Genomic DNA, 24,147 nt, shown 5'->3' on the forward strand with positions numbered 1-24,147 from the left:
CTTTTTGTGGCAATGGTAAATGGGAGTGTTTCCTTAATTTCTCTTTCTTATTTTTTGTTGTTGGTGTATAGGAATGCCAGAGATTTCTGTGTGTTAATTTTGTATCCTGCAACCTTACCAAATTCATTGATTAGTTCTAGTAGTTTTCCGGTGACATCTTTAAGATTTTCTATGTATAGTATTGTGTCATCAAAAAATAGTGACAGTTTTACTTCTTCTTTTCCAACTTGTATTCCTTTTATTTCTTTTTCTTCTCTGATTGCTGTGGCTAGGACTTCCAAAACTATGTTGAATAATAGTGGTGAGGGTGGGCATCCTTGTCTTGTTCCTGATCTTAGAGGAAATGCTTTCAGTTTTTCACCATTGAGAATGATGTTTGCTGTGGGTTTGTCATATATGGCCTTTATTATGTTGAGGTAGCTTCCCTCTAGGCCCACTTTCTGGAGAGTTTTTATCATAAATGGGTGTTAAATTTTCTTAAAAGCTTTTTCTGCATCTATTGAGATGATCATGTGGTTTTTATTCTTTAATTTGTTAATATAGTGTATCACATTGATTGATTTGTGTATATTGAAGAATCCTTGCATCCCTGTGTTAAATCCCACTTGATCATGGTGTATGATCCTTTTATTGTGTTGTTGGATTCTGTTTGCTAGTATTTTGTTGAGGATTTTTGCATCTGTATTCATCAGTGATATTGATCTGTAATTTTCTTTTTTTGTAGCATATTTTTCTGGTTTTGGTATCACAGTGATGGTGGCCTTGTAGAGTGAATTTGGGAGTGTTCCTTCCTCTGCAATTTTTTGGAAGAGTTTGAGAAGGATGGGTGTTAGCCCTTCTCTAAATGTTTGATAGAATTCACCTGTGAAGCCATCTGGTCCTGGACTTTTGTTTGTTGGAAGATTTTTAATTACAGTTTCAATTTCATTACTTGTGATAGGTCTGTTTAATTCTTCCTGGTTCAGTCTTGGGAAATTGTTCCATTCCAAGATTTTGTCTGTTTCTTTGTGGTTGTCCATTTTATTGGCGTATAGTTGTTTGTAGTAGTCTTTTATAATCCTTTGTATTTCTGCAGTGTCAGTTGTGATTTCTCCTTTTTCATTTCTAATTTTATTGATTTGCATCCTCTCCCTTTTTTTCTTGATGAGTCTGGCTAAGGTTTTCTCTATTTTGTTTACCTTCTCAAAGAACCAGCTTTTAGTTTTATTGATCTTTGCTATTGTTTTCTTTATTTCTATTTCATTTATTTCTACTCTGATCTTTATGATTTCTTTCCTTCTACTGACTTTAGGTTTTCTTTGTTTTTCTTTCTCTAGTTGTTTTAAGTGTAGGCTAGATTGTTTACTTGAGATTTTTCTTGTTTCTTGAGGTGAGATTGAATTGCTCTCAACGTCCTTCTTAGAACTGCTTTTGCTGCATCCCATAGGTTTTGGGTCATCATGTTTTCATTGTCATTTGTGTCTATGTATTTTTTATTTCTTCTTTGATTTCTTCAGTAATCTCTTGGTTATTTAGTAGCACACTGTGTAGCCTCCATGTATTTGTGGTTTTTACAGTTTTTTTCCTGTAACTGATTTCCAATCTCATAGCATTGTGGTCAGAAAAGATGCTTGATACAATTTCAGTTTTCTTAAATTTTCCAAGGCTTGATTTGTGACCCAAGATGTGATATATCCTGGAGAATGTTCCATGTGCACTTGAGAAGAAAGTGTATTCTGCCAGTTTTGGGTGGAATGTTCTATAAATATCAATTAGCTCTATCCAGTGTATTGTGTCATTTAAAGCTTGTGTTTCCTTATTTATTTTCTGTTTGGATGATCTGTCCATTGGTATAAGTGGGTGTAAAATCCCCTACTGTTATTATGTTACTGTCGATTTCTTCTTTCATGGTTAACATTTGCCTTATGTATTGAGGTGCTCCTAAGTTGGGTGCATAAACAATTATAATTATTGTATCTTCTTGGAATGATCCCTTGATCATCATGTAGTGTCTTTCTTTGTCTCTTGTAATAATCTTTATTTTAAAGTCCATATTGTCTGATATGAGAATTGCTACTCCATCTTTCTTTTGATTTCCATTTGCATGGAATATCTTTTTCCACCCCCTCACTTTCAGTCTGTATGTGTCCCTAGGTGTGAAGTGGGTCTCTTGTAGACAGCATATATATGGGTCTTGTTTTTGCATCCATTCAGCCAGTCTGTGTGTTTTGGTTGGGGCATTTAATCCATTTACATTGAAGGTTATTATCAATATGTATGTTCCTGTTACCATTTTCTTAATTGTTTTGGGTTTGTTTTTGTGGGTATTTTTCTCCTCTTGTGTTCTTGCTTAGAGAAGTTTCTTTAGTGTTTGTTGTAAAGCTGATTTGGTGGTGCTGAATTCTCTTAGCTTTTGCTTGTCTGAAAAGCTTTTGACTTTTCCATTGAATCTGAATGAGATCCTTGCTGGATAGAGTAATCTTGGTTGTAGGTTTTTCTCTTTCATCACTTTAAGTATATCCTGCCACTCCCTTCTGGCCTGCAGAGTTTCCACTGAAAAATCAGCTGATAACCTTATGGGGATTCCTTTGTATGTTATTATTTGTTTTTCCCTTGTTGCTTTTAATATTTTCTGTTGTATTTAATATTTGTTATTTTGATTAATATGTGTCTTGATGTGTTTTTCCTACGGTTTATCCTATATGGGACTCCCTGTGCTTCCCGGACTTGGGTGACTATTTCCTTTCCCATGTTTGGGAATTTTTCAACTATAATCTCTTCAGATATTTTCTGAGACCCTTTCTTTTTCTCTTCTTCTTCTGGGACCACTATAATTCAAATGTTGGTGTGTTTAGTGTTGTCCTAGAGGTCTCTGAGATTGTCTTCCGTTGTTTTCATTCTTATTTCTTTATTCTGCTCCTCGGCAGTTATTTCCACCATTTTGTCTTCCAGCTCACTTATTCATTCTTCTGCCTCAGTTATTCTGTTTTTGATTCCTTCTAGTGTATTTTTCATTTCAGTTATCGTGTTGTTCATCTCTCTTTGTTCTTTAGTTCTTCTGGATCTTTGTTAAACATTTCCTGTATTTTCTCAGGCCATGCCTCCATTCTATTTCGAAGATTCTGGATCATCTTTACTGTCATTACTCTGAATCCTTTTTCATGTAGCTTGCCTATTTCCTCTTCATTTATTTGGTCTTGTAGGTTTTTACCTTGCTCCTTCATCTGTGTGATACTTTTTGCTGTTCCATATTTTTTTTTTTTTTAATGAGTGGGATTGTGTTCCTGTCTTACTGGTTGTTTGGCCTGAGGCTTCCAACACTGGAGTTTGTAGGCTTTTGGGTAGAACTGGGTCTTGATGCTGAGATGATGAACTCCAAGAGACCTCACTCGGATCAGTGTTCCCTGGGGTCTGAGGTTCTCTGTTAGTGTGCAGTGGTTTGGACTCAGAGCTCCCACCACAGGAGCTTCGGCCTGACCCCAGGTTCATGAACCAAGATCCCACAAGCCACCTGGGGCAGAAAAGAAAAAGAAAGAACAATAACAAAGTAAAAGATAAAATCAGACTAGGAAACTAACAGATATGTTAGGAAGAATATAAAAAAATATATATAGATGAATCAACAACCAGAAGGTACATCAGTACCACAATAGTAAAAAGAGGAGCAGGGAAAAGAAAAGAAAAAAAAAAGTGGGAGGGAAGGCCTTGGCTGTGGAAAGCAGGGCCTAAGCAAGGGTGAGCTTTGGGCAGTGGGTAAGTCCAGTGCTCAGGACCCACAGGGCTGGAAAGGGCCCTGGGGGCTGAGGAGGGGGGGCTTAGGTTCAAGGAACAGAAGGGGCCCAGGCATGACCCCCACCTCTGATCTCAGAGGGCAGGGGACCTCATCTGGGAGCCCAACAGGCTTCCTGAGCTCGATTGAGCAGCCCAAACACCCTCTTCTCCTCTCCTCTCCTGCTCCTCCAGTCTGGGGTCTGGGAGGGCCCCTCCTGCCTGCCTCTCCTGATCTCCCCGGCCTCCCTCCTATGCCCCCAGGACCAACGCGGCCAGGCGGGGAAGGGGGAGCCTTGGAGGGCAGGGGACCAGCCTGGGATCTCAGCAGGCTTCCCATGCCCAAGTGGGCAGGGCAGTTGCCCTCTGCTCCTCCTGGAGGGCCCTTCCCACCTGCCTCTACTGTTCTACCCTTGACCTCCTTCCTATGCCCTTAAGGACCCACGTGACCTGGAGTGGGGCTTTGGAGGGCAGAGGATTGGCCTGGGAGCCCAGCAGGTGTCCTGGGCCCAAGTGGGTGGGGCAAATGCCATCAGCTCCTCTCCTCTTCCTGCAGGGTGCCTCCTGCAGGGCCCCTCCCACCTGCCTCTCCTGATCTCCCTGGCTTTCCTCCTATGCCCACAAGGACCCACACAGCCTGGAGGGGGCTTGGAGGGCAGGGGATCGGCCTGGGAGCTCAGCAGCCTCCCTGGCCTGAGTGGGCCAGGTGATCGCCCTCCACTCCTCTCCTACTCTTCCTCTTCCCAGAGAGTCCCTCCCAGCTGCCTCTCGTGATCTCCCTGCCCTCAGGGGCACCGATCTTGTCTGGCCTCCACTTCTCCTCCCACCTCTGTCCCCCTACATCCTACCAGCTCACTCTGGGGTTCCTCCCATCTCGGGGGTCAGAGTCCCCCACCAGCAGTCGGCAGGCACCCTAGTTGTAGGGAGATGCTAACTTTGTGTCTTTCTACACTGCCATCTTGACTCCTCCCCCCAGTTTTTAATTTTTGAGGAACCTCCATACTGTTTTCCATAGAGGGTGTACCAAATTATGTTCCCACCAACAGTGTGCAAGGGTTCCCTTTTCTCCACAGCCTTGCCAGCATTTGTTATCTCTTATCTTTTGATAATAGCCATTCTTACAGGTGTGAAGTGATAGCTCATTGTGGTTTTGATTTACATTTCCCTGATGATTAGTGATGTTGAGCTTCTTCTCATGCATCTGTTGGCAATCTATTTGTCCTCTTGGGAAAACGTCTCTTCCACTTTTGCCCATTTTTAAATCCAATTGTTTGTTGGTTTTTTTTAAATTGACTTTTATGAGTTTTTAAAGTATATTTTTGATAGTAATCCTTTATCAGATACATGATTTTCAAATATTTTGTCCCATTCAGTAAGTTACCTTTAGTCTTGTTGCTGCTTTCCTTTGCTGTGCAGAAGCTTTTTAGTTTGATGTAGTCCCATGTGTTTATTTTTGCTTTTGTTGCCATTGGTTTTGGTGTCAAATCCAAAAAAATAATCACTAAGACTGATGTCAAGGAGCTAGCCACCTATATTTTTCTTTTAGGAGCTTTATGGTCTCAGGTTTTACATTCAAATGTTTAATCCACTTGAGTTTACTTTTGTGTATGATGTAAGATAACAGTCCACTTTCTTTTTTTTACACGTGGCTGTCCATTTTTCCCAGCACTATTTACTGAAGAAACTGTCCTTTCCCCTTTGTATATTCTTGGCTCCTTTGTCATAAATTAATTGAGCTTATATGAGTGAGTTTATTTCTGGGCTCTGTATTCTGCTCCATTGATCTATGTGTCTGTTTTCATGCCTATACCATAGTGTTTTGATTACTATAGCTTTGTATAATAGCTTGAAATCGGGAGAATGCCATTTTTCTTGGAGAGTGTATGTGGATCTGTTATTATATAATTTTTTTTACGTGTAAGTATTAGAAATCTCTAATTTGAAGAATAAGGTAAGTTATAAAATACTAATAATTGGGGGCTTATACCAGTCAGACACAATGTAAACCTTTTACCTGTATTATCTCATTTAATTCTCAAAGTATTATTTTGAAATAAATATTACTGTCCTCATTTTAAAAAATGAGGAAACTGAAGCTTAGAGAAGTTCAGTAGATTGCCTAAGGACTTACAGATGGTATGTAATTTCACTGAGATCCAAACTACAATTAATTAATTAATAATTAGTTTTAATATGTCTCGGTTTAGCATCATTTATTATTAACATATGGTGTTTACTTTTTTTCTGTAGACATCCATTATTGTCTGAAGGGACAGTTGATTTACGTTCAGAAACTAAGGTAAGAAATCAAACTTTTTGTGAATGTGATTATATTCTGTAGAATTTAGGTTGTTTTTTAGATTTTTCTCCCTTTTTTTGGTATTTATTATTCTCACTTTTATTGTGTTTATTGCAGGTAGGGTAGGGGGTGTTTTCTTTAAAATGCTTTTCCTGAGTCACAAGAACTCCAGGGCCCCTGCCTATGAGTGGGCAGCTGGCACATGTCACTCCTGCAACATTTCTGGAAAAAAGGGGCAGGCAGGCCCTCCCCCAAAGGGCTCCCCAGGCCAGCTCTGCTGGCCTCAGCCCCTATGAAAAAGAAACCCAAACCCCCGAAGCACCCCACCCCTTGGGCTCACGAAGCTGGATGTGCATCCCCGCTACCCCACAAGCGGCTTCCTCTCCCTCCTTCCTACCCCCTTTCCTTGGGCTTCTCCGTGCTCCCCTTGTGGGCACTTCAGCCCGAACCTGCCTGCTTCCCGCGCTGCTCTGGAAGATGCTTTCGTATTTGCCAGGCTTGCCTGTTGTCTACAAGACCCAGGATGCTCACCCGGTGCACTCCGGCTGATTCTGGCTGGGCACCCTTCCCCCACCCCTGGTTGCCTCTACCCTGTGACAGTGCCCTGGCCTATGGGGTAGAGGCAACCAGTCCCACCAGCCTCCCACTAGCTTGAAGGGAGCAGGTCCTAGGGCCCACAGCACACCTTCCAGTAACAGCTAGAAATAGAATATTAGCCTTGATATTCAGAAGGGATGTCTTTATGAAATGTTGCTCGTAAAATGAATTGAGTCCTTTTTTGTCTCATAACTTCACTGAACAATTTGGAGATACGTTGGAAAAATTCTAAGTGAAATTAAGTTTTCTCTCCAAAGCCCAAATTCACTAGATAGAAGATCTGAAAAAGAAAAGTATTCATATACAAAGAAGGTGATTGGGAAGGTTTATTCATTCATTTAAATATTTACAGTGTGTAGAGATCACTAGTCCAGGTGCTGGGCACACTGGGATGTACAAATTCCCTACCCATGGGAATCTAGACCTAAGGAATAGTATGCGTGGAGGCCTATCTGAAGAATAATTGGTGAGGAGAATTAAATTCTGTGAATCAGAACATCCAGTTTAACATGCCACTAACTAGTTGAACATCCTTGAATCTTTGGGACTCATTTTCTTGTCTAAATCTCTTGGTCCTAGTAATAACTAGGTCTTTTCCAGGTATACAATTTTGGATTCCTTAAAATATAATTTGATTAATTCTCTGAAAATAGGAATTCTTCTGTGTAGCAATCTAGCAATTCTGTGTATTACACAGTTGCCTTCCTTGGCAAGTGATTAGAGTCTAATTAATTAATCATTTAAATTCTTTTCATGTAGCCAAAGACCAACAACGTTGATCCAATAAACAAAGTTCAAAACAAATTACACTCTGCAAGTAAAGGAAGGAAATCAAATTCAAGGTATAGTACAGTTTTTAAAGTATTACTTTTTAAAAAATTTTATAATTTATACTATCATTGTTCTTAATAAGATCTGTTTCTCTAGATCTTTTTATACCCAAAATATACAAAATTGTACTCTGTATTTCTTCTCCACATTTAATAATTTAAAACATCTTCTAATCAGAAATGTCTTGCAACAGTTAATGAACATTTTGTATTGTTCTCTTAAGCAAAATTGCCACATTTCAAATTTTTTAAACGTTATTTTTAGCTAGATATTTTCTTTGATCAGAAACTAGAACCTAGATGTCTTTCTCTGCCTAGTTCTCTCAAATAGACTTACACTTTTTGAACACCATGCATTATTGTATATTGTATATATTGAGATACAGAATGATTTTGGCATGCTCTCAATAAAACTATGGTTATAATTTACATTCTATTGTTTTTGGTGAGAAAGAATTCAAGACTGTTTTTAGTACTTTAAGCATAAAAAGAGGACCCAAGAGGTTCTTTAGGGTAGTAGACCTTCTAGAAAAGGAGGGTCACACCTGCAGTGGATGGTACCAACCAGCTTCTAATTCACAGTAAATTGTTAAATTTATGTCTATTGCTTACCCAAACTGATAATTGCATTATAATTCTAGAAGAATTCTTATTAATCCTTGTGTCTTTTAATTGGCTAAGTAAAATTTTTGTTTTTTGAACAAAAGAGACAAAAAATGGGGTGAAAGGATAAGGAAGAATAAAACTAAAATTGATAGAAGGGAACATATGTTGCATACATAAGTACTGTACATACATCAGTACTGTATATACATACATAACTGGAAAGGGTTATCTTATTTTCAGACTTCAAGTTTACTTTTTAAATAAAAGGTTCTTTTTCCAAAAGAATTCTAAAGCATTTGCTTATGTGTTAAAAGTAAGTTAGGCTTTAAAGTAAGTAAAAGGTTAAAAGTAAGGCTTTTGGAAGCAAACTTGATGGATTAGGCCTGGCCCATTCCTCAACGCCATTAGAAGTGACTTTCATTTCATATTTCTCTCTTCATTAAAGAAAAAAAAAATCAACTTTTGGTAAACTTTGATCCTGCTTAAAATATGTTTTTTTAGGTGGAAAAATGAGTTTGAGCTAAGAACTGTTCACTCTGTAATTCTTTCTTAAGAGGTATTATTCTTCAGTGTTTGCAGAATTATGACTAGAGTGATATCAAATTGTACAGTTCTACTCCAGCAGCATGTAAAATTAAAAGCCACAGGCTGGATTTCACCTAGGAGGCCAAGTTCAGTACTCTTAGTTTTGATGTTCACTTGTTTGGGAGTGTTGACCTAGAACACATAATTCTCCAGCAAAAAAATGGGATTATTCGGGATCAGCAGAATATTGCACTTCAGGGTCTGAAATGATGGCGAGCCACGTGCAAGTCTGCACACAGCAAGGCAAGGAGAACTCTTTTATAGAAGGAAAAAGGAAGTTGGGAGAGCTAGAATAAACAAAGGTTTTTCATTACCTGACTTGTTGCCAGGAGTGAAGAGGAGCCTTCCTTCACACCGCGGGGCTCTACTGTTGTCTCAGGGTGTGAGAGCTCCCCCTTCTGGTCTGCTGACTGTTAAATTGAGGCTTCTGTTTATTAATATTTTACACTGGCCATGTCTAAGTGGCCTCATAAAGCCTCCTCTAGCTCAGTGGTTGTGTGATTCATAAAGATTGAAAGTCTACTAAGTCTCTTGTAATATAGTCCTTGAAAGTATCAATTGTAGATTTCATCATAAATTTAAAATTTATAATAATTTTGATCTGCTTTTTTATTTGGATAAAGGTCATATCTGGGAGTCATATCTCCTTTTTTATTATATGTATATAATATATAATGTGCCTATATGTGGTTTTTTTTAGAGTAAAATTGAAATACTCTGATGTACAAACTGCCAGTGATGTTGCCATTCCAGAGGATTTCTCAGACTTTTCTCTTGCAAAAACAATTAGCAAAATTGAAGGGCAACTGGAAGAAGAAGGCTTACCTGATTATATAGATGATGGTATTTTTTGTGGTGTTAGTGAAGACATTGGAACAGGTAGGTGGTTTTTTGTTTATTTTTATCCTTATATCACAATTATTTAGAAAATGTAGTGATGTCTTGCATTTGTTTAATGAAATAAAATTGGTTTTGAGTCAATAATTGTTGAAAATGGATGATGGGTGACTAGGGTTTCATTGAACTCATCTCACTACTGTTGTATATGTTTGATGTTTTCCATTATAAAAAGTAAAATTAAAAAGAACTATCTGGGGAGTTTCCTTCTGGTCCAGTGGTTAGGACTTGGTGCTCTTACTGACGTGGCCTTGGGTTCAATCCCAGGTCGGGGAACTAAGATCCCACAAGCCGTGTGGTGTGGCTAAAAAAAAAAAAAAGAGAGAGAGAGAGAAAACAAACAAAAAAAAAGAACTCTCTGGTATTGGTTTCATTGACCACTTTTCAAATAAGTTAAATGCCCCATAGCTTAGCATTAAAACATTGAAATAAATTTTTAAAAACCATATTTCTTTGAATTCCTTCCATTTAATGTTACTGAATTCTCTTTATTGTGTGTTAAATCAACACATGTTAAAGGATAAATGAATTATTGATGTAGTATCAGGTAAAATAATGAATTTTCTAATGAATATTATTTTCTTTCTTATAAATTCATTCTCTGCATACCACTGGAAAAATAATACTTAGTCTAGATCATCAGAAACATGTTAGTTACCAGTAGTGCCTCTAAAATTGTTGAATTTATGAGGAGCCACCTATGCTATTATAAATTTAAAAAAAGACAGTCGAGTGTATATGAACAGTTAATGCTGAACTATAATTAATTGTAGGTTCAGACAAACTGCTTTAGCCTCTCTGTAATAGCAATTTCTTCACTTGAAAATGAAGCAGTTTGTATTAAATGATCACGAAGTTTACCCTTAAAATTCTCTGATTCTGTGAAAATCACAACGATTTACATGTGTAATTATTGTGCTACATGCTAGTTAGTCATAAACGCAGATTAATTCATTTATGCATTTATTACGTTTACTGACCTATCCAAGCTTTCTGGGGCTAATTGTTAGGAACAAAGGTAAGTGAAGCAAAGAGTTAACCTTCATGCCTCTGTTAAGATACCTTCAGGGATGCAATGGTCAGATGTTGGCTGTTCCTCAGTTTACAGTCACCCATAGCCTTGTTAACAGAGGTCCTCCTCCCACTATGGGAACCAGCACAGACTACCTTAAATTACTGCTTTTTTTCTTATTGCTGAATGACCTCTTTGCATCCCTGTCTTCCCTTTTCAGAATCTTTGGCCAAGGTGTCTCCCCTTTTAGGGGAGTTTTCACTTATTCCACATGATTGCCTAGAGTGGCTGGGTTATGTGTGGGAGGAAACAATAAAAAAGTAGTTTAGGAGCACAGACTTTTATAAGACTAAAGTTGGAGTGGGATGGTTGGGGAGGTTAATGCTGTGGACCAACAGAGACAGAGCACTCAAATCCTTGATGATACTACCGGGGTTAGAGTTGGGGAGAAAAAGAGATGCGAAAAGTCATGCTCTCCCATTGCTTCTTCCTTCTTTCCCCCTAGAGACCAACTACTGCAAACCTCACACTTTTAAGTTTATTGTTTCCCTTCTGTCCTCTGCTAACCTGGAGTTACATGAGAAGCTAGAAGGAGAGTTGAGGCTGGAAGAAGCTAGGTGGGGTTAGAGCCAACCATTGTTCATTGGCTCCATGTAACACAGGGGACTTCATAAGAAGAGCTTTGAAACAGGAAGTATGTGTGGAGATTTATTGTGCTCTGTGGAATTTGTCCTAATAACTTTCAGAGGCTATTCAGAGTGTTTACTCAAGATAAGTCCCATGAGGGCAAACCTTGTCTTATAATATCCGTATTATGCCTGGAACATAGTAGAGACTTGATGTATATCTTTTTTTTCTTTTAATTTATTTATTTTTGGCTGCGTTCAGTCTTTGCCTCTGGGCACGGGCTTTCTCTAGTTGCGGCGAGTGGGGGCTACTCTTCGTTGCAGTGCGTGGGCTTCTTATTGCGGTGGCTTCTCTCGTGGAGCACGGGCTCTAGGCACGTGGCCTTCAGTAGTTGTGGCATGTGGGCTCAGTAGTTGTGGTTTGCAGGCTCTAGAGCACAGGCTCAGTAGTTGTGGCGCACGGGCTTAGTTGCTCCGCGGCATGTGGGATCTTCCCAGACCAGGGCTTGAACCCATGTCCCCTGCATTGGCAGGCGGATTCTTAACCACTGTGCCACCAGGGAAGTCCTGATGTATATCTTTTTAATGAATGATTGAATGAATTATGAGTGAGTTCTAAGTTCAGTTTTTACTTTATTTACTTTTATAGGCCTAAAACCCTCAGAGATTTACTGCTATTATTGAATAAAGAACTTTTGATAGCAATACCAAAGGTAGATGTTCGTGAGGGGTTTGTGGGAGAAAGCTTCGGTAGTAAGGTATTAGTGCATTTTTTTGCCTCTCAGACACGTCACTACATTTTAACATCCGTGCAATTGGGATGTGTATTACAGTCAGTGGCATTTTATAATTACAATGGCTGGGATTGAAGTTGAGTTTTGCTAGACCTGTGTTTGCTTCTGCCAAACACCTGGGGACATTACCGATCTGAGACCACTTTAAGTTCTGTTTGAGGTGTTTCGAACCACCTGGGTAAGTATGAATTCAGTCTGCAAACTTATGTGAGTACTTGGCTTGTGGTTCCGATTCTCAGGAAAAGTTTTTGTTTTTTTCCTCTTTCTTTACTTGGTTCCAGTGTAACAGTTCCTTTCTGTTGGATGGATTTTTCATTTACCTCTACATTAGGGGTATGTAGTGTCTTGAGTGTTCCCAAACAGGGATCTCCTATTAGAGAGACTATTAGACTTCCCATCTTGAGCCTTTTTTTCCCTCATAAAATAATAGTCTGTCTTACAATTGATGGCATCTTAGATTCAGTGAAAGACAATAAATATTATTATTAAATTGACACAGAAGCACAGATCAGATTTCTGAAGGCCAAACTCCATGTTATGCAGGAGGAATTGGATAATGTTGTATGTGAATGCAATAAAAAGGTAAGTTTTTAAAACCTTTCAGAATAAATGCTGTAATATTCAAAGTCATTTTAGGAGCAGTTTTCAATTTTATTTTAAAAATAGCTTCATTGAAGTATAATTCACAGTTAACTTTTAAATTCAGAAATTTAAATACTGAACTTTATTCTGAGATGTTGAATTTTCACAGAGCTGAAGAATTTTAAATACTTGCCAGCAATTAGAATGCTGTGTATTAGACTTACAAGCGTAAGCTATTAAGTGCAAATAAAACATCTGTCTTCCATTTTGAGGATGAAAATAGAATGTAACTCGTTTTTCTTAGTGAAATCGGTGTAAATATCTCACCAAAGATCATGCGAAGCTCCTTTATGTTTTCTGCTTTATGTTTTGATACCAAATCATGTATGTTTTTCCATATAAGCTATAATTTCATAACTATAGGAGGATGAAATTCAGGATTTAAAGTCTCAACTGAAAAATTCTGAAGGAGATTGTATGAGACAGCAGCGGACAATTAATTTGCAACAGTCTCAAACAGAAAAGTATAAAACTCTTTTTGAAGAAGCAAGCAAGAAATGTGATGGATTACAGCAACAGTTGTCTTCAGTAGAAAGGGTAATAATTTTGCTATTTTTTCCTAATCTAATGCCAAAGATGCACAAAAACATATAAGTTACATGTTTGCATAGATACCACTTTTCATTGTTTAGTTATTTTGTTAGTATATACTAAAAACTCTTCCCCCATTATTAGGAGAGTATTTTTTAACAACTTTATTGAGATATAATTCACAAACATCTCACCCTTTATACAATTTGGTAGCTTTTAGTGTATTCACAGAGTTGTGCAACCATCACCACTCTCAAGTTTAGAATATTTTCATCACCCAAAATGTCACCCCATACCCTTTAGCCTCAGTACCTCTATCCTCTTCCCCTAATCTCCTCCAGCCCTAGGCAACTTCTCATTTATTTTCTGTCTTGATAGATTTGCCTATTCTGGACATTTCTGTATATGTAGAATCATACAGTATGTGATACTTAGTAACCAACATTTTTCACTTTAAGTATTGTTTTTAGGGTTCATCAACATTGTAGCGTGCATCAGCACTCCATTGCTTTTTATAGAGTAATATTCTTTTTTATAGAGTATATGGATGTAATACATTTTATTTATCTGTTTATCAGTTGATGGACATTTGGGTTGTTTCTACTTTTGGGCTGTTTTGGATAATGCTGCTGTGAACATTCATGTACAAGTTTTTGTGTAGATATATGTTTTTGTTTTTCTTGGGTATATACCTAGGAGTAGAATTGGTAAATTATAACCTTACATTTAACCTTTTGAGGAACTGCAGGCTGTTTTCCAAACCAGCTATACCATTTTTACATTTCTACCAGCAGTATATAAGGGTTCCAATTTCTCCACATCCTACCAACACACGTTAGATTGGTGGTATCAATCCCCTGTGGATACTGAGGGATGACTCTATACAGTTCTTTTATGAATTTTGACAAATGCATAGTCACATAGCCATCACCATAATTGAGATACAGAGCACTTTCATCATACCAAAAAATTTCTCTGTGAATTTAGTCAAGTCCTCTCCCTACTCCCAACCTCAGGCAACCACTGATCTGTTTTTGATTCTTATATTTTGGCCTTTTCCAGAATGTCATATAAATAGAATTACATAGTAGCTTCCTGAGTCCAATCACTTAGCATAATGCATTTGCGATTCATCCATGTTGTAGTCTGTTCCTTTTTATTGTTGACTGTAACATTGAATGGGTATTCCACATTTTGTTGACCTTCTCATCTGGAAAGAAAAATTAATTATAGTATCTAATAGTCTAAGCCTGTGCTGTCAAAAATGGTAGCCACTCATATGTGGCTATTCCAACTTGTAACGTGCTGTAAGTGTAAATCAACATCAAATTTTGAAGATTAAATACGAAAAACAATGCAAAATCTCATTAATATTTTAATGTTTACATGTTGAAATGATAATATTTTGGATATACTGGGATAAGTGAGATACAGTAATAAAATTTATTTTAAGTATTTCTTCTTAAAGTGACTGCTAGGAAATTTAAAATTATGTACATAGTTTGTACTATGTTTCTATTGCTCTAAGAAATAAAGGCAAGTGGTCTAAGAAAAAACAAGCTGTAATATCTGGGAAACAACTATTTTAATTTGTCACCTTACCATTTGTCATCATCCATCCAAGCTGTGGTCATGTCACTGCTCTAGTCCACATAACTTGCCTGCATCTTTGATTCTTTTCTTGTTCTTAGCTCTCATACCCAATCCTGTGTTTTCTTTCTTCTAAATGTTTTCATTCATCTCTTCTTTTCAATTCCCATTGCCACTTCTTAGTTCAGGCTATTATTATCTTACTTCTGAATCCTTCTCACTGGTTATTTTATGTCCTTTCTCTTTTTCTTATCCACAGTATTCTGTACCCTGTCAAAAGATTAATATTCTCAAAGGACCACATTGATTATAACTCTACTTTCATTTGGGCAGAAAAGGAACTAACATTTTTTGAGTGTTACCTGCCAGGTAAAACACGTTTTACAAAAGGGAAACTGAGTCTGAGAGGATAAGCAAATTGCCTAAGGTCAAACAGGAATGGCAGAGCAGGATTCGAACTCTGTTTATCTGACTCTGTAAATCACGTAGACTCTTTCTCCAACTCCCCAGAATTAAATAGACTTAAACACACAGCTGTTCTAAAATCTCGTTATTTAGAATTAATATTTGAAACTTTTAGTTCACAGTGAATGTACTAGGGCATTATGATACACTGACTAGCTGAAGATTTTTATGAAAATTTGCACTGGCTCTGAGCTTCTCAGCTTGAATTCCTATCTACCTACCAGCCAGAGGCATAACATAACTCTCCTGGATTATGTGAAACTCAAGATTGAATCTTTCTTACTAATTCATTTTTTATATCTCTAGAAACAAACCTAGTGTACAGTTCACAGAAATGCAAAACAGAGCTTAAGTAGCTGCTTCTGTAAACCTGCAAAAACCAACTATTAAAACATTGTTATGTATATTAACTTATTTTAGCTGCTGATTCTAACAGATGAAGTCATTTTTAAAATAGAAAAACAGAGGGCTTCCCTGGTGGCACAGTGGTTGAGAGTCCGCCTGCCGATGTAGGGGACACTGGTTCGTGCCCCGGTCTGGGAAGATCCCACGTGCCGCAGAGCGGCTAGTCCTGTGAGCCATGGCTGCTGAGCCTGCGCGTCCGGAGCTTGTGCTCCACAATGGGAGAGGCCACAAAGCATTCTACTCCAGCTTTGGATTTTATTTTTCCATCACTCCCCCAAATTTCCTTTGTGTCTCTACCCCATAAATCCCCAGTGTCTAATCATAGCCCCAGGCAGCCACTGATTTGCATTCTTTTACTACAGATTTGTTTTCCTTGGTATAAAATTTCATATAGATGGATTCCTAAGTATGTACTTCTTTGCATCTATCTTCTTCAGCATAATGTTGACGTTCATCAGTGTTGTTGCTTGTTTTGTGATTCATTCCCTTGTATTGCTGAGTGGTATTTATTTATGGATTTACACATTTCATGTGTTCACCAGTTGATGGGAATTTGAGTTTTTTCCAGCTTTGGACTATAAAAAATAAAGCCACTATGAATTTTCATGTACAAGTTTTTGTGTAGATACATGTTTTTGTGTAGACACATTCAGTATCATTCATGATGTTGATTAAATACCTAGTAGTAGAACTTCTGAGTATTATGTAGAGTATATGTTTAACTTTTTAAGAAACTGTCAGACTATGTTCTAAAGTGATTGTACCGTTTTTCATTCCCAATAGCAATGTATGAGAGTTCCAGTTACTCTATATCCTCACTTAACACTTGATATTGTCAGTCTTTTTAGTATTAGCCACTCTAGAGGGGTAGAAGTAGTATCTCAGTATAGGCTTATTTGTATTTCCCTGATAACTATTGATCTCGAGCATGTTTTCATATGCTTATTGGCTGTTCATATATCTTCTTTTGTTAAGTGTATGTTCAAATTTTTTGCCCAATTTAAAAACATTGGGTTGTAGTAAGAGTTCTTTGTGCTTCCTTATATAGTTTCTTTGCTAGAAAGAATATGTATTGTGAATAGTTTCTCCCAATCTGAATTGGCTTTTAAATTTTCTTAACAGTGTCTTTCGAAACCACACAGTGTGTGGTTTTGTGTTTTCATCCTATTTGAGAAGTCTCTGCCCACGAATTTTATTAGTGTATATAAGTCTATTTGGATTTTCCATAACTTTTTGAGTCAGTTTTGGTAATTTATGTTTTTCAAGAAATTTTTCCAACTCATCTAAGTAGTCAAATTTACTGGCATAAATTTGAACATAATATTCATGTATTACATTTTTATTTATATTTTTAATATCTGTGATAATGACCCCATTTCAGTCTTGATATTAATAATTTGTCTCTTCTCTGTTTTATTCTTAATCAGTCTAGTTACATACTTATCAATTTCATTGAACTTTTCATGATTCAGCATTTGACTTCATTAGTTTTTCTGTACTGTTTGTCAGTTTTCTGTTTATTGATTTCTAACCTCATCTTTAGCATTTCCTTCATACTTATTTGGGCTTAATTTGCTCTTATTTTTCAGGATTCTTAAAGCAGAAGTTTAGATAATTGATTTTCTACTTCTTTTCTCACATAAGCATTTAAAGCTATAAATTTTCTTCTAAGTGCTGCTTTATCTGCATCCCACAAAATTTGAGACTGTCTTTTTATTTTCATTAAGTTCAAAGTATTTTCTAATTTCCTTCCTGATATTTCTTTTATTTAACATCTTTATTGGTGTATAATGGCTTTACACTGGTGTGTTAGCTTCTGCCTTATAACAAAGTGAATCAGCTGTATGTATACATATATCCCCATATCCGCTCCCTCTTGCGTCTCCCTCCCACCCCCCCATCCCACCCCTCTAGGTGGTCACAAAGCACCAAGCTGATCTCCCTGTGCTATGCGGCTGCTTCTCACTAGCTATCTCTTTTACATTTGGTAGTGTATATATGGCAGTGCTACTCTCACACGTCGTCCCAGCTTACACGTCCCCCTCCCTGTGTCCTCAAGTCCATTCTCTAAGTCTGCGTCTTTATTTCTGTCCTGCCCCTAGGTTCATCAGGACCTTTTTTTTTTTTTTTTAGATTCCATATATACGTGTTAGCATACGGTTACTTCAGTCTGTATGACAGACTCTAGGTCCATCCACCTCACTACAAATAACTCAATTTCGTCTCTTTTTATGGCTGAGTAATATTCTATTGTATATATGTGCCACATCTTGTTTATCCATTCATCTGTCGATGGACACTTAGGTTGCTTCCATGTCCTGGCTATTGTAAGTAGTGCTGCAATGAACATTGTGGTACATGAACTCTTTTGGAATTATGGTTTTCTCAGGGTATATGCCCAGTAGTGGGATTGCTGGGTCATATGGTAGTTCTATTTTTAGTTTTTAAGGAACCTCCATACTGTTCTCCATAGTGGCTGTATCAATTTACATTCCCACCAACAGTGCAAGAGGGTTCCCTTTTCTCCACACATATCCAGCATTTATTGTTTGTAGATTTTGTTTTTGTAGATTTTTTTGATGATGGCCATTCTGACTGGTGTAAGATGATACCTCACTGTAGTTTTGATTTGCATTTCTCTAATGATTAGTGATGTTGAGCATTCTTTCATGTGTTTGTTGGCAATCTATGTATCTTCTTTGGAGAAATGTTGATTTAGGTCTTCTGCCCATTTTTGGATTGGGTTGTTTGTTTTTTTGATATTGAGCTGCATGAACTGCTTGCAAATTTTGGAGATTAATCCTTTGTCAGTTGCTTCATTTGCAAATATGTTCTCCCTTTTGAGGGTTGTCTTTTCATCTCATTTATGGTGAAACACTATTTTAAAAAATCTCTGATAATACTCTTTGTTCCAAAGTCTACTTTGTCTAACATTAGTGTAGTAATTGCAGTTTTGTTCTCAGTGTTTGTGTGAGACTATAATTATTCTACTCTTTTTTTTAAATTAATTTTTAGTGGATTATAGTTGATTTACAATGTTGTGTTAGTTTCTGCTGTACAGCAAAGTGAATCAGTTATACATATACATAAATCCATTCTTTTTTAGATTCTATTCCATATAGGTCATTACAAAGTATTGAGTCGAGTTCCCTGGGCTATATGGTAGGTTTTTCTTACTTATCTATTTTATATATACTAGTGTGTATATGTCAATCCCAATCTCCCAGTTTATCCATCCTGCCCCCTCTCGCCCTTGATAACCATAAGTTTGTTTTCTACATCTCTGACTCTATTTCTGTTTTGTAAATAGGTTCATTTGTACCATTTTTTTAGATTCCATATGTAAGCGATATCATATGATATTTGTCTTTCTCTGTCTGACTTACTTCACTCAGTATGAAAATCTCTAGGTCCATCATGTTGCTGCAAATGGCATTATTTCGTTCTTTCTTATGACTGAGTAATATTTCATTGTATATGTATATTACATCTTCTTTATCCATTCCTCCTTCGACAGACAGTTAGCCATGTCCTGGCTGCTGTAAATGGTGCTGAATGAACATTGGAGTACATGTATATCTTTTCAAATTATGGTTTTCTCTGGATATATGCTCAAGAGTGGGATTGCTAGATCATATGGTAGCTCTATTTTTAATTTTTTAAGGAACCTCCATACTGTTCTCCATAGTGGATGTACTAATTTACCTTCCTACCAACTGTGTAGGAGGGTTTCCTTTTCACCATACCCTCCCCAGCATTTATTTTTGTACATTTTTTGTTGATGGCCATACTGACTGATGTGAAGTGATACCTCACTGTATTTTTGATTTGTATTTCTCTACTAATTGGTGATGTTGAGCATCTTTTCATGTACCTCTTGGCCATCTGTATGTCTTCCTTGGTGAAATGTCTGTTTATATCTGCCCATTTTCTGATTGGGTTGTTTGTTTTTTTTTGATAATGAGCTGCATGGGCTGTTTGTTTATTTTGGAGATTAATCTTTTGTCCATCACTTCATTTGCATCCATTTTCTCCCATTCTGTGGGTTGTCTTTTCATTTTGTTTATGGTTTCCTTTGCTGTGCAAAAGCTTTTTTTTTTTTTTTTTTTGCAGTTCGTGGGCCTCTCACCGTTGTGGCCTCTCCCATTGCGGAGCACAGGCTCCGGACGCACAGGCTCAGTGGCCATGGCTCATGGGCCCAGCCACTCCGTGGCATGTGGGATCTTCCCAGACTGGGGTACGAACCTGTGTCCCCTGCATCGGCAGGTGGACTCCCAACCAGTGCGCCACCAGGGAAGCCCCTGTGCAAAAGCTTTTAATTTTAATTAGGTCCCATTTGTTTATTTTTGGTTTTATTTTCATTACTCTAGGAGGTGAATCAAAAAAGATCTTGCTATGATTTATGTTAAAGAGTGTTCTTCCTATGTTTTCCTCTAAGAGTTTTATGGTATCCAGTCTTACATTTAGATCTTTAATCTATTTTGAGTTTATTTTTGTGTATGTTGTTAGAGAATGTTCTAATTTCATTCTTTTACATGTAGCTGTCCAGTTTTCCCAGCACCACTTATTGAAGAGACTGTCTTTTGTCCATTGTATATTCTTGCCTCCTTTGTTATAGTTTAGGAGACCATAGATGCGTGGGTTTATCTCTGGACTTTCTATCACAACTCCAACAAAGAGAGCCCCTGCTTCCCCACAACTCCAACAGGAGTCTTGAGGTTGATTCCCATTAGTTTGTCCCCAAACCAATTACTTTAGCTTTGCAGACTCAGCACTGGACAAGCTTTGGTCGGGTGTTCAGCTCTGGACATGGGAACAGAGGTGGGTGGGAAATGAAGTCCATCCCTCCTAGTCACATGGACTGAGAGTGGCTAAGGGTTGGATCCCAAAAGAAGAAAAGAGGATCTATTATCTAGAAAAACAACCTTTCCTGAACCTACCATTCTTAGGAAGAAACTAGAACTTGGTCTCTTGGTACAACTCAGACCAGGTAAATGCAGGTGAAAGTATCCAACCCAGAGCGATCCATTCACCCATAATTGGAGACATCAGTCTGCAGGCTCACTCGCTTATCTCCATCATGCCATGGATAAATGATACTTTTGTGCACTGACCTTGATCTGTTGGACAAGTTCCCCCAACCTGTTGCACAACCCCAGGGTACTGCTTAGACTAACCCTCTCCATGGGATGTTCCCAGGAACGCAACAATGGTCCCTTGATCTATATTCCTGTTTTTGTGCTAGTACCATACTGTTTTGATTAGTCTGGCTTTGTAATATAGTCTCAAGTGAGGGAGCCTGTTTCCTACAGCCCTGTTTTCCTTTTTCAACATTGCTTTGGCGTTCGGTGTCTTTTGTGTTTCCATACAAATTGTAAAATTATTTGTTCTAATTCTGTAAAAAATGCTCTGTAAAGAAGCAATGACAATGTTGATTCTTCCAATCCAAGAATATGGTATATCTCTCCATCTGTTTGTGCTATCTTTGATTTCTTTCATCAGTATCTTATAGTTTTCGGAGTACAGGTCTTTTGCCTGCTTAGGTAGGTTTTATTCCTAGGTATTTTATTCTTTTGGATGCCATGGTAAATGGGATATTTTTCTTTAATTTCTCTTTCTGATCTTTCATTGTTAGTGTATAGGAATGCCAGAGATTTTTGTGTATTAATTTTGTATCCTGCAACTTTACCGAATTCATTGATGAGCTCTAGTAGTTTGCTGGTAGTATCTTTAGGATTTTCTATGTATAGTAACATGTCATCTGCAAACAGTGACAGTTTTACTTCTTCTTTTCCAATTTGAATTCCTTTTGTTTCTTCTTCTTCTCTGATTGCCGTGGCTAGGACTTCCAAAATTGGAATAAAAGTGGTTGAAAGTGGACATCCTTGTCTTGTTCCTGATCTTGTTGAATAAAAGTGGTGAGAGTGGACATCCTTTTCTTGTTCCTGATCTTAGAGGAAATGCTTTCAGATTTTCACTGTTAAGAATGATGTTTGCGTGGATTTGTCATATATGGCCTTTATTATGTTGAGGTAGGTTCCCTCTGTGCCCACTTTCTAGAGATTTTTTATCATAAATGTGTGTTGAATTTTGTCAAAAGCTTTCTCTGCATCTATTGAGATGATCATATTGTTTTTATTCTTCAGTTTGTTAATGTGGTATACCTCATTGATTGATTTACATATGTTGACGAATCCTTACATCCCTGGAATAAACCCCACTTGATCATGGTGTATGATCCTTTTAATGTGCTGTTGGATTCTGTTTGCTAGTATTTTGTTGAGGATTTTTGCATGTATGTTCATCAGTGATATTGGCCTGTAGTTTTCTTTCTTTGTGACATCCTTGTCTGGTTTTGGTATCAGGGTGATGGTGGCCTCGTAGAATGAGCTTGAGAATGTTTCTTCCTCTGCCATTTTTTGGGAGAGTTTCAGAAGGATTGGTGTTAACTCTTCTTTAAATGTTTGATAGAGTTTGCCTGTGAAGCCATCTGGTCCTGGACTTTTGTTTGTTGGAAGATTTTTAATCACAGTTTCAATTTCAGTACTTGTGATTGATTTGTTTATATTTTCTGTTTCTTCCGGGTTCAGTCTTGGAAGGTTGTTCTTGGAAGGTTGTACCTTCTCAGAATTTGTCCATTTCTTCTAGGTTATCCATTTTATTGGCGTATAGTTGCTTGTAGTAGTCTCTTGTGATAGTTTGTATTTCATGTCCATTGTAACTTCTTTTTTATTCTACTTTTTTTGATTTGGGTCCTCTCCCTTTTTTCCTTAATGAATCTGGCTAAAGGTTTATCAATTTGGTTTATCTTTTCAAAGAACCAGCTTTTAGTTTCATTGATCTTTGCTATTGTTTTTTTTCCTTTCCATTTCATTGATTTCTGCTCTGATCTTTCTGATTTTCCTTTTACTAACTTTAGGTTTTGTTTGTTCTTCTTTCTCTAGTTGCTTTAGTTGGTTTATTTGAGATTTTTCTTGTTTCCTGAGGTAGGATTGTATTGTGATAAACTTCCCTCTTAGAACTGCTTTTGCTGTGTCCCATAGGTTTTGGATTGTTGTGTTTTCGTTGTCATTGCCTGTAGATATTTTTTATTTCCTTTTTGATTTTTTCAGTGATCCATTGGTTGTTTAGTAATGTATTGTTTAGCATCCATGTGTTTGTGTTTTTTACAGTTTTTTTCCTCTAATTGATTTCTAATCTCAAAGCATTGTGTTCAGAAAAGATGCTTGATATGATTTCAGTTTTCTTAAATTTACCGAGGCTTGATTTGTGGCCCATGATGTGCTCTATCCTGGATAATGTTCCATGTGTACTTGAGAAGAAGTGTATTCTGCTGCTTTTGGATGGAATGACCTATAAATATCAATTAAATTTATCTGGTCTAATGTGTCACTTAAGGCTTGTGTTTTCCTTATTAATTTTCTGTCTGGATGATCTGTCCACTTGTATAACTGGTGTGTTAAAGTCCCCCACTGTGAATGTGTTACTGTCGATTTCCACTTCTAAGGCTGTTAGCATTTGCCTTGTATATTGATGTGCTCCTATGTTGAATGCATAGGTATTTACAATTGTTATATCTTCTTCCTGGATTGATCCTTTGGTCATTATGTAATGTCCTTCCTTGTCTCTTGTAACAGTCTTTAATTTAAAGTCTATTTTGTCTCATATGAGTATTGCTACTTCAGCTTTCTTTTGATTTCCATTTGCTTGGAATATCTTTTTTCCATCCCCTTACTTTCAGTCTGTATGTTTCCCTAGAGTTGAAGTGGGTCTCTTATAGATAGCATGTTTACGGGTCTTGTTTTTGTATGTATTCAGCTAGTCTGTGTCTTTTGGTTGGAGCATTTAATCCATTTACATTTAAGGTAATTATCGATATGTATGTTCCTATTGCCAGTTTCTTAATTGTTGTGGGTTTTTTTGGTTTTTTTGTGTGTTTTTTTTGCAGTACGCGGGCCTCTCACTGTTGTGGCCTCTCCCGTTGCGGAGCACAGGCTCCAGACATGCAGGCTGATCGGCCATGGCTCACAGGCCTAGCTGCTCCGCGGCATGTGGGATCTTCCCGGACTGGGGCACGAACCCATGTCCCCTGCATCGGCAGGCAGACTCTCAGCCACTGTGCCACCAGGGAAACCCTGTGGGTTTGTTTTCGTAGGTCATTTTTTCTTCCCTTCCTCTTTTGTTCTTTTCTCTTGTGGTTTGATGACCATCTTTAGTGTTGTGTTTACGTATCTGTTCCTTTTTTGTGTGTGCATCTATTGTAGTTTTGGGTTTGCTATTCCCATGAGGTTTTGATATAGCAGTCTATATATGTATAAGGTTGTTTTAAGTTGCTGGTCTCTTTCCCCCCTAGAGAAGTTCCTTTAGCATTTATTGTAAAGCTGGTTTGGTGGTGCTGAATTCTCTTAGCTTTTGCTTGTCTGTAAAGCTTTCGATTTATCTGTCGAATCTGAATGAGAACGTTGCTGGTAGTGTATTCTTGGTTGTAGGTTTTTCCCTTTCATTGCTTTAAGTATATCGT

General features: G+C 37.5%; 1 protein-coding gene across 2 annotated transcripts in view; it reads left to right on the forward strand.

Moving 5' to 3' along the window:
- The window catches only part of TEX9 (testis expressed 9), a 212,426-nt gene that overhangs the window by 150,565 nt on the left and 37,714 nt on the right, over nt 1–24,147 (forward strand). For both annotated transcript variants that reach the window (XM_082846619.1, XM_082846620.1), the window contains 5 exons: nt 5,998–6,046; nt 7,403–7,485; nt 9,365–9,543; nt 12,493–12,575; nt 12,999–13,172. In XM_082846619.1, coding sequence (XP_082702745.1) covers nt 5,998–6,046; nt 7,403–7,485; nt 9,365–9,543; nt 12,493–12,575; nt 12,999–13,172 — 568 coding nt within the window. The remainder of the gene's footprint in view (nt 1–5,997; nt 6,047–7,402; nt 7,486–9,364; nt 9,544–12,492; nt 12,576–12,998; nt 13,173–24,147) is intronic.

Source organism: Leucopleurus acutus (genome assembly GCF_964270905.1).
Source record: "Leucopleurus acutus genome assembly, chromosome: 1".
In the NCBI taxonomy this organism is placed as follows: Eukaryota; Metazoa; Chordata; class Mammalia; order Artiodactyla; family Delphinidae; genus Leucopleurus; species Leucopleurus acutus.